At 47.7% G+C, this 11,706-nt stretch overlaps 1 protein-coding gene across 2 annotated transcripts in view; it reads right to left on the reverse strand.

Moving 5' to 3' along the window:
• Nucleotides 1-11,082, reverse strand: part of LOC128699162 (girdin) — a 707,427-nt gene extending 696,345 nt beyond the window's left edge. For both annotated transcript variants that reach the window (XM_070090172.1, XM_070090171.1), the window contains exon 1: nucleotides 10,994-11,082. In XM_070090172.1, the coding sequence (XP_069946273.1) occupies nucleotides 10,994-11,004 (11 nt within the window). In that variant the 5' untranslated portion in view covers nucleotides 11,005-11,082. The remainder of the gene's footprint in view (nucleotides 1-10,993) is intronic.
• Between the last annotated feature and the right edge of the window lie 624 nt (nucleotides 11,083-11,706).

The following is an 11,706-nucleotide window of genomic DNA, read 5'->3' on the forward strand; positions in this document are numbered from 1 at the left end:
GCGTTGACCCCCGGAACTCTCTCCAGGTAAACTCCAGGGAAACATGACCGCTTAGTTGGAAACTACACGTTTTTTGGTTACTGTGTGTGTGTGTGTGTGTGTGTGTGTGTGTGTGTGTACTCGCCTAATTGTGGTTGCAGGGGTCGAGACTCAGCTCCTGGCCCCGTGTGTGTGTGTGTGTACTCACTAATTGTGGTTGCAGGGGTAGATTCATAGCTCCTGGCCCCACCTCTTCACTGGTCGCTACTGAGTCACTCCCTGCTATGTGAGCTTTATCATACCTCTTCTTAAAGCTATGTATGGATCCTGCCTCCACTACCTCACTTTCCAGACTATTCTACTGCTTGATAACTCTGTGACTGAAGAAATACTTCCTAACATCTCTGTGACTCGTCTGTGTCTTCAACTTTCAATGGTGACCTCTTGTCGCTGTGTCCCATCTCTGGAACATCTTATCTCTGTTCATCTTGTCCATTCCTCTCAGTATTTTATATGTTATCATGTCCTTCCTGTCCTTCAGTGTCGTCAGGTCGAGTTCTCTCGACCTCTTCTCGTAGGACATGCCCCTTAGCTCCGGGCCTAGTCTCGTTGCAAACCTTTGCACTTTCTCTAATTTCCTGACGCGCTTCGCCAGGTGTGGGTTCCAAACTGGAGCTGCCGTACACGGTGAACAGGCTCCGGAATGACTCCTTACTGAGATGTCGTGATGCTATTCTTAGATTCGCTAATCGTCCATATGCTGCGGCAGTTATTTGGTTAATGTGCACCTTAGGAGATGTGCTCGGCATTATACACACCCCCAAGATCCTTTTCCTTGAGTAAGGTTTGTAATCTTTGCCCCCTAGACTGTACTCTTTCTGCGGTCTCCCTTGTCCTTCCCAATCTTCATGACATTGCACATGGTGGGGCTGAACTCCAGGAGCCAGTTGCTGGACCAGACCTGCAGCCTGTCCAGATCCCACTGTAGTGCTGCCTTATCCTCCTTCGATTGAATTCTTTTCATTAACTTCACATCGTCTACAAAGAGGGACACTTCTGAGTCTATGCCTTCCGTTATGTCATTCCCACATACCAGAAACAGCACCGGTCTTAGGACTAACCCCTGTGGAACCCCGCTCGTCATAGGCACCCACTCTGACACCTCATCACGTACCATGACTCGCTGCTGCCTTCCCGTCAGGTTTTCTCTGATCCATTGCAGTGCCTTCCCTGTTATACCTGCCTCGTCCTCCAGCTTCTGCTATTTCTGGTATATGTAAACGACATGACGGAAGCAATAGACTCAGAAGTGTCCTTGTTTGCAGATAATGTGAAGTTAATCAGAAGAATTCAATCGGATGAGGACCAGGCAGAACTACAAAGGGATTTTGACAGGCTGCAGGGCTGGTCCATAAACTGGCTCCTAGAGTTCAACCCCACCAAATGCAAATCATGAAGATTGGGGAAGGACAAAGAAGACCTCAGACGAAGTACAGTCTATAGGGCCAGAGACTACAAACCTCACTCAAGAGAAAGGATCTTGGGGTGAGTGCAACACCGGGCACATCTCCTGAGGTGCACATCAACCAAATAACTGCTGCAGCATACGGGCGCCTTGCAAACCTAAGAATAGCATTCCGACATCTCAATAAGGAATCGTTCAGGACCCTGTACACTGTGTACGTCAGGCCTATACTGGAGTATGCAGCACCAGTTTGGCACCCACACGTAGCCAAGCAAGTAAGGAAACTAGAGAAAGTGCAAAGGTTTGCAACGAGAGTAGTCTCGGAGCTAAGGGGCATGTCCTATGAAGAGAGGTTAAGAGAAATCGACTTGACGACACTGGAGAACAGGAGAAATAGGGGGGATATGATAACGACATATAAAATACTTAGAGGAATCGACAAGGTGGACAGACAGGATGTTCCAGAGATGGGACACAGAAACAAGGGATGACAATTGGAAGTTGAAGACTAGGATGAATCACAGAGATGTATTTCTTCAGTCACAGAATTTTCAGGAATTAGAATAGTCTGGGAAGTGATGTATAAAGCTCATAGAGCAGAGATAGTGACCTAGTAGCGACCAGTGAAGAGGCGGAATCGACCCCTGCAACCACAACTAGGTGAGTACACGCACGTACTCGCTCTCATAAAATAATAAGTCACAATACCGTGGCTGGAACAATTCATAAATGATCCGTCCTGGAGCATTACAGGTCAGTTCTTTTTCAACATTCTTCCTCTACTACGTCATCTTTTTTTTCTGCTAGTTTGGAAGATACGAGTAAATTTGCTGCGGATTTTCTCTTCAGTAAAAGCTTTGTCATTGTGTGTAGTTTGAGTGTCTTCAGAGCTTTCTTAACCGTGTGTTCTAAAAGTATTTCCGGTGCTGCAGATCTCAATTTCTGAAAGCTCTGATTTAAGATCGTTGCTCTTGTTGACATCACATTCTTTGAGAGAGAGCTTCTACCCTACCAGATGTGAGCAAGTTGACTTTCCTGCGTGTACACACTAGCTGGTTGTACACGCCTATACATGCTTGGTGTACAATCTGAACTTCAGGTGTACATATCTACAAGCACATTGTATAAATGCATCTATACAAACGTTTATACACCTACGCAATGTGTACCCTCTTAGTCACTGGTCATACACAGTATATACATACCTTCACGCACAGTACATAGTGTCGTCATACCAGGGGAGAGGAAAGCGCATATCATTTATTCCTGGTAGAACTAATTACTAATATACCCACTTAAGTGGCCATTGATAGTTTTCCCCCCACTTAGCCAAATTCTTGTTCTGAATAATCAATCCTCCCCGTACCCAAAACAAGGAGTGCTGACTCTTGTTTTCAACATCAGAACAACTTAAGAAAGTAGGCCCCACTCTCAATTGAAGAGGCATATCTCTACATCTACGTATTGAACACACACACACACACACACACACACACACACACACACACACACACACATTTATCACATCTTCCCCTTAAATAATAATTGAGAGCTAAGGGAATCTATTATCCTAAGCTATCATTTTTTATCACCCATAACTCTACGAATTCCTTAAACATTCTTCAACACCTTAACAATTGATTAGTATGTGTACAGAGTACACATACAGTTTGCATACCTTCACACATTGCACATTCACAGTACATATGCACACTGTACACATGCCTACATACGCAGTATATACTGCAGACAATGTAAGTACCTTCATACACAAAAACGTGTACATACATTGGATATACACACAGTGTAAACATACCCACATACACGATAGCTACATACACACAATGTACACACACACTGGTCATACACGGTGTAAACATCTACACACACGGTATACACACAGTGAATACATACACTCAGGTATACAGCACATACCAAATACATGCACATACTGCATACCAAACACACACACACTACATACCTACAGGCATACACACTACATACCTACACATATGCACACACCTACCTACACACACACACTATATACCTAAACATAATGTTTTAATGAAACTCTGACAATTACAAATTGATGATTATTGCAAATGTTAATAGGACCTGCAGTTGGTGTGCTGAAAGAGGTTAGTAATAGGCAACGACGAGCCAATTAGGCTTAAATTTCCAGAGTTTAATTGTCCAATTCCCGAGGGAAAACCTTTGTATTTGTTGTTTTTAAACAACACATCTCTGTGTTCGTTGTATTTGTTAAATTAATAACCTGCAAGCATGAGGGCTGCCTTGACGTCTGTGAAGGACTCTATATCCAAGGAAATGTAGATACAACTTCCCTTCCTCGGATCAAACTATTCACCCCCCTTCCCAATGCTCTCATTTCCGTAGTGCTGTATGACGCTAACGGGTTTTACTACTACCGTATATGATGATAATGATGAGGAACGGGGTGTATGACAAAGAATGGATATTGGTTAATTTTAATATTATCACTACCGGCCTAAAATTGAACATCGGTTTTGCAAAAACATTTTGATGTCGTCTCATCATTAATAATAATAATAATAATAATAGTAACAATAGTAATAATAAATGACATAATAAATATAACAATATAAATATAAAAAGTAACGTAAAATTAATAGTTTTATTATGGTTGTGAAGAGAGAGCGAGCACTGGTGCACACGACAGTTGCCGTTTTAATATTTAATATAAATTAACCCAGCGCAGTGGTACACATAAGATAACCAACTTTTCTCACTTCTACTCTGGCATTTCAATCATTTATATTGTTACCAACACTAAGATCATTACCTGCTTGACCAACTTCTATTCAGCGAATACCAGAGCCTGTTTTCAACCACGGACAATGATTGGCTAACTAAATGAGATTAATCAACCAATGAGAGAGCTGGGCTTTTCGTGGGAGAGGCTCCTGAATGCGTGACAGTGACTGGCTCCATAGATACGATGTTTTCAGCCAATAGGACTCCTGTTAGATCCTACATCGGGGAACCAGGGTAAATTACTTCAAATGGGGGTAAAAATGAAACTCTCGGTGATAACGAAATCTAAATAAACATATAAATAAAATGGCAAAACAATATTATATTTTTAACAAGAGAGGCGAATTATGAAAGCTGCATTTGTGCCAGAAGAACCTGGAGGACTGGCAGAGGCACTTCTTGAACTTTGCACCAACAATGGAACACGCACTGAATTTCACAACAACGCAGATCTGTCCTTTTTTTGAATGTCAAGAGCTGCAATGGCTTTCGAAATTGCACATGAGGAAGCGATAAAAATACCGCTGCCGTCTGCAACTATCTTCGCGAACAAGGATTTTCCACTTTCATTAACTTTAAAACAAAGTATCGGTTGAAGGCCGCAGTGTCCAGATTGCTCTGACATCAAAAAGTCCTAATTTTGATGTTGTATCAAAAATGAAATGTCATTTCTACAAACCCTGAGGTCAAAATGTTTACAATGAAATTCTTCAGTTCCCTGGTGAGATTTTTATTAAATCTGTTATTATTTTTTATTTCATGCAGTTTATTTTTCCTTTTCTTATTTTGTTAATTTTGTTTATTTTTAAAGTTGCTTTATCGCGTATAATACGTACAGTATTATACTGTATTCATCATACAAATATATTCAATAAACTACTTTGAATTTGAATACTCCTTGTGTTTTCAGGATTTTGCGGTCTTTCAAGTCTGGTGGGTAATCTCTCAATTAATTTTGTGGTAATACCCAAAAAAAGTTCACCAACCTCTGTGCTAGATAATGCCAGGCGCTAACTGGCTGTTCTAGGTCAGCCACTTAAGGCCAGTAATTACACTAGACAGCAGCTTCCTGCCTTGTTCAAAGTCAGGAAACATAACGTCTTTCCAGAGGTAAACACTTTGCAAGCGCGCCAGGAGTTACTATTGAAGGGAATGTTTACTCCAAATTGTATATAAAAAAAAATGGCCACTTAACTGCCATATACAATGTTGGTTTTATGATGCGTGGGCATCCACAAGCAACCAGGATGGAGGAGCTCTAGTGGTGCCACCTGCTGGTCATTCTCACAGTTATACAGGTATGAAAGCAAAAGACTCGGCAGGAGATGCAACATTTTCCCCGATGAAAAGCAGGGGCGCCACGAGTACACTGAGAGGCAATAAGTGTCCGGACACAATAAGTGTCCGGGGCCCAAGACTGTTCAACTGCCTCCCAGCATACATAAGAGGGATTACCAATAGACCCCTGGCTGTCTTCAAGAAGGCACTGAACAGGCACCTAAAGTCAGTACCTGACCAACCGGGCTGTGGTTCGTACGTCAGCTTGTGTGCGGCCAGTAGTAACAGCCTGGTTGATTAGACCCTGATCCACCATGAGGCCTGGTCTCAGGCCGAGCCGTGGGGGCGTTGACCCCCGAAACCCTCTCCAGGTAAACTCCAGGTACACAAACAGGGGCTTCTTCTAAGCCTTGCCCATAGACCTGCAAGAAACACTTCATTACCAGTACATTTTTGTGGAAGCCCTGAGCCCGTAGAAGTCGTACAGTGTCTCAGAACACCAGGTAGTGAGGGGTAGCTCAAACTCCTCGGACCACAAGCTCTTCACCAGCATACAGGAACTTTCCCTTCTCACTGAAGCTTGTACAAAGAAGTGATTTTCAAAATGTGCAGACACCCGCACTTCCACAGATCACCGCCTCCGCGGCCCGGCCTGAGACCAGTTCCACAGATCACCGCCCCCGCGGCCCGGCCTGAGACCAGTTCCATAGATCACCGCCCCCGCGGCCCGGCCTGAGACCAGTTCCACAGATCACCGCCCCCGCGGCCCGGACTGCGACCAGTTCCACAGATCACCGCCCCCGCGGCCCGGCCTGAGACCAGTTCCACAGATCACCGCCCACGCGGCCCGGCCTGAGACCAGTTCCACGGATCACCGCCCCCGCGGCCCGGCCTGAGACCAGTTCCACGGATCACCGCCCCCGCGGCCCGGCCTGAGACCAGTTCCACGGATCACCGCCCCCGCGGCCCGGCCTGAGACCAGTTCCACGGATCACCGCCCCCGCGGCCCGGCCTGAGACCAGTTACACGGAGCACCGCCCCCGCGGCCCGGCCTGAGACCAGTTCCACGTATCACCGCCCCGGGGGCCGGGCCTGAGACCAGTTCCACTGATCACCGCCCCCGCCCCGGCCTGAGACCAGTTCCACGGATCACCGCCCCCGCGGCCTGGCCTGAGACCAGTTCCACAGATCACCGCCCCCGCGGCCCGGCCTGAGAGCAGTTCCACAGATCACCGCCCCCGCGGCCCGGCCTGAGAGCAGTTCCACAGATCACCGCCCCCGCGGCCCGGCCTGAGAGCAGTTCCACAGATCACCGCCCCCGCGGCCCGGCCTGAGACCAGTTCCACAGATCACCGCCCCCGCGGCCCGGCCTGAGACCAGTTCCACAGATCACCGCCCCCGCGGCCCGGCCTGAGAGCACTTCCACAGATCACTGCCCCCGCGGCCCGGCCTGAGAGCAGTTCCACAGATCACCGCCCCCGCGGCCCGGCCTGAGACCAGTTCCACAGATCACCGCCCCCGCGGCCCGGCCTGAGAGCAGTTCCACAGATCACCGCCCCCGCGGCCCGGCCTGAGAGCAGTTCCACAGATCACCGCCCCCGCGGCCCGGCCTGAGAGCAGTTCCACAGATCACCGCCCCCGTGGCCCGGCCTGAGAGCAGTTCCACAGATCACCGCCCCCGCGGCCCGGCCTGAGAGCAGTTCCACAGATCACCGCCCCCGCGGCCCGGCCTGAGAGCAGTTCCACAGATCACCGCCCCCGCGGCCCGGCCTGAGAGCAGTTCCACAGATCACCGCCCCCGCGGCCCGGCCTGAGACCAGTTCCACAGATCACCGCCCCCGCGGCCCGGCCTGAGACCAGTTCCACAGATCACCGCCCCCGCGGCCCGGCCTGAGAGCAGTTCCACAGATCACCGCCCCCGCGGCCCGGCCTGAGAGCAGTTACCCCGAGCACCCCCCCCGCGGCCCGGCCTGAGAGCAGTTCCACAGCGCCCCCGCGGCCCGGCCTGAGAGCAGTTCCACAGATCACCGCCCCCGCGGCCCGGCCTGAGAGCAGTTACACAGATCACCGCCCCCGCGGCCCGGCCTGAGAGCAGTTACACAGATCACCGCCCCCGCGGCCCGGCCTGAGAGCAGTTACACAGATCACCGCCCCCGCGGCCCGGCCTGAGAGCAGTTACACGGAGAACACCTGCAACATGCATATACCCTATTAAAGTATATATAATACCTACATTGTAGGAACACCACCCCCCAGCCCCACCCCACCACAACACAAGCATCACCACAACCAGTAACACAAGCATCACCACAACCAGTAACACAAGCATCACTACAACCAGTAACACTATCATCACCACAACCAGTAACACAAGCATCACCACAACCAGTAACACTAGCATCACCACAACCAGTAACACTAGCATCACTACAACCAGTAACACTATCATCACCACAACCAGTAACACAAGCATCACCACAACCAGTAACACTAGCATCACTACAACCAGTAACACTATCATCACCACAACCAGTAACACTATCATCACCACAACCAGTAACACTAACATCACCACAACCAGTAACACTAACATCACCACAACCAGTAACACAAGCATCACCACAACCAGTAACACAAGCATCACTACAACCAGTAACACTATCATCACCACAACCAGTAACACTAGCATCAGCACAACCAGTAACACAAGCATCAGCACAACCAGTAACACTAGCATCAGCACAACCAGTAACACTATCATCACCACAACCAGTAACACAAGCATCACCACAACCAGTAACACAAGCATCACCACAACCAATAACACAAGCATCACCACAACCAGTAACACAAGCATCACCACAACCAGTAACACAAGCATCACCACAACCAGTAACACAAGCATCACCACAACCAGTAACACAAGCATCACCACAACCAGTAACACAAGCATCACCACAACCAGTAACACAAGCATCATAACCAGTAACATTAGCGTCACCACCACCACAACCACGCGTATCCCCACCAGAACCACCGACAACCAGCAGCATCACCAGCACCAGAACCACCACAACAACCAGCAGCATCACCAACACCAGAACCACCACAACAACCAGCAGCATCACCAGCACCACCACAATAACCAGCAGCATCACCAACACCAGAACCACCACAACAACCAGCAGCATCACCAGCACCACCACAACAACCAGCAGCATCACCAGAACCACCACAACAACCAGCAGCATCACCAGCACCAGGACCACCACAACAACCAGCAGCATCACCAGCACCAGAACCGCCACCACAACAACCATTAGCACCAGAACAACCACAACAACAACCAGCACCAGAACCATCACAATAACCAGCATCAGAACCGCAATCACCAGTATCACCAGCACCTGAACTACCACAACTACCAGCAACAACTCCACCACCAATAACCAACAGCAGTAGCAACATGAGTCACGCCTGCTGGTGAAAGTGAGGTGGGTCCCAGGTACTGCTACTTCACACACTGTTACTTTCAACCCCCAAACTGCAGAGGAAGTTACGGGGGAGGGAGGGGTGAGGGGCCAGCTGTCTTACACAATACACGTTGTTGGTCACCAGTAAACAAGTAACCAGCTGTCTTACATAACACAGCTACACAATACCTGCTGCTGGTCATCAGTAAACAAGTAACCAGCTGTCTTACATAACACAGCTACACAATACCTGCTGCTGGTCATCAGTAAACAAGTAGCCAGCTGTCTTACATAACACAGCTACACAACACCTGCTGCTGGTCATCAGTAAACAAGTAGCCAGCTGTCTTACATAACACAGCTACACAACACCTGCTGCCGGTCACCAGTAAACACGTAGCCAGCTGTCTTACATAACACAGCTATACAACACCTGCTGCTGGTCACCAATAAACAAGTAGCCAGCTGTCTTACATAACACAGCTACACAACACCTGCTGCTGGTCACCAGTAAACGCATTCAGCTGTCTGACAACAATATGATGTTTAAGGAGGACAAGTTTCAATTACTCCGCTATGAAAGACTGAAGGAGATAAAATAACAGAGTATAGGACAACCCCAAATCATTCAATAGAGTGAAAGTCCCATGTGCCAGACTTTGGAGTAATCATACCGAATATCTCGCATTCAAGAATCACAACAATGTTGCCACTGCTATAGCAAGAAAAATAATAGGTTGTGTTTCTAGAACTTTCAAGACAAGACATGCTGAGCCAATGATATTCTTCAAGTTATTTGTTTTCTCCGGACTGAAATACTGCTCAATACTGATGGCCCTCTTCAAGGCAAGCGAGATTGCTGAGCTGGAAAATGTACAGAGAACTTTCACTGTTCGTATACACTCAGCCAAGCATCTGTAGTACTGGGAATTCTTGAAGTCCTTTCAACTGTATCCCTTGGAACGCAGGCAAGAAAGATACATAATTTACATCTGCGGGATTAGTCCCAAACCTGAACACTGAAATCACTCAGCAAAACAAGAGAATTGACAAACCGTGCAAAATACCTTCACTAAAAGCAGGAGCACGACAAGTACACAAAGAGAGAACTCGATGAGTGTCAGAGGTCCCCGACTCTTCTACGCCTTCTGCCCGTGCCTTCGTGGAAACACCACGAGCCTATGTCGTTTTCAAGAAGGAACAAGACTAATTCCTCAAGTGAATGCTTGACCAGCTGGGCTGCGTTTCATATGTTAGGATACATGAGGCCAGCAGTAACAGCCTGGATAATCAGACCTTGATTCTCCAGGAAGGTTGGTCTGGGACCGGGCCGCAGGGAAACCGACCCCCCCCCCCGGAAACGTTATGCAGGTATCCCCCAGGTAACACAGCTATGCAACACCTGCTGCTGGTCACTAGTAAACAAGTAAACAATACCCACAACACCTGCTGCAGCAGATGATCGTATAGAGTAGAGTAGAGTAGCCAAAACCTAGAGGTTTCCAGCCTTCATAAAACACAACACTCCTTATGTTCCTGTCAAAATACGAACACTTACCATTGTTCTTACGCACAGAACAATGACAAACACATCCAGCGACAGTCATCGCGTACCCAGTAATTACTTATGCCCTTCTAAAAGAAAAAGAAAAGTAATACATAACAGTGAGATCTTGAAAGGAGCAAAAATGTCTAGTCACTCATTTTGCATTCGTCGTATTTGTATGTGGTGGTCGAGTCTTGGTCCTGCCTCTTGTTTCATCAACCTGTATTATTGTGATTCTGGGTCCTAGCTCAGTAGCAGGGTTGCTCTTAATACTATGTGTGCACTTTGTCTCCACCACTTCCATACTACACAGTGTATTCTGTGTGTAGCATCAAGTAGTACAGGAACAAATAGTGAGTGTGTGTAGAGTTAGTTAGCGTGGGTGTATACATAGGTGTAGCATAACATGGTACAGGAAGACATAGTGAGAGTTACAGTAAGTGTGGGTGTACTCACAGGTGTAGCATCACGTCGTACAGGAAGACACCGTCGGCCAGAGCTGCATACGTCAGTCCACCGCCACCGTCGCTCTCGAACGTCCGCACCTGCAGGGCAAGACCACTCAGTAAACAAAGATCATGACGCATATTCTGAGGGTAGGAAGAAGGGAAGAGGAAAGAGTAGAGGAAAGAGAATATTTCAGTGAGTACACACACCACCAGTCACAGTGTTTACTCTCTCATTGGTGTTTGCCAGGGTCAGGTCTCAGTCATTGGCCCTGCCCACAAACTACGTCGACTGACATTACAGGTTTCAAAACTTTTGTGTGTTGCCACATCTACTCTTGAACAAGGCATAGTGTCTCCACCTCGCCCTCATCCACCTCATTCCATTTATCTACCAGCCTGAGAATAAAGAATTATTTCAAGAAGTTACTTTCTCTCCGCCCTATCAGTTCTTCATATATTATAATCACGTATACTCTAGCTCTCCTCCTTCAGCATCTGGTAGCCTTCCTTTAGTTTCTCTCCATGGTGCATGCGTGTAATTAATCACTGGTAATTACTTATGTAACTGACGACGGTTCTCGAGATCATCTTCCCAGAAGCCGGCTCAGACCAACTGCTAGTACTCACGACACGCAGACTAACGTTAAGCACCACAAAACAATGAAACCTCACAACACAGTACTGAGGACAGAGTAGAACAACTGTGCGAGTCCATAACCA

Source organism: Cherax quadricarinatus, chromosome 31 (assembly GCF_038502225.1).
Source record: "Cherax quadricarinatus isolate ZL_2023a chromosome 31, ASM3850222v1, whole genome shotgun sequence".
Taxonomy (NCBI): Eukaryota; Metazoa; Arthropoda; class Malacostraca; order Decapoda; family Parastacidae; genus Cherax; species Cherax quadricarinatus.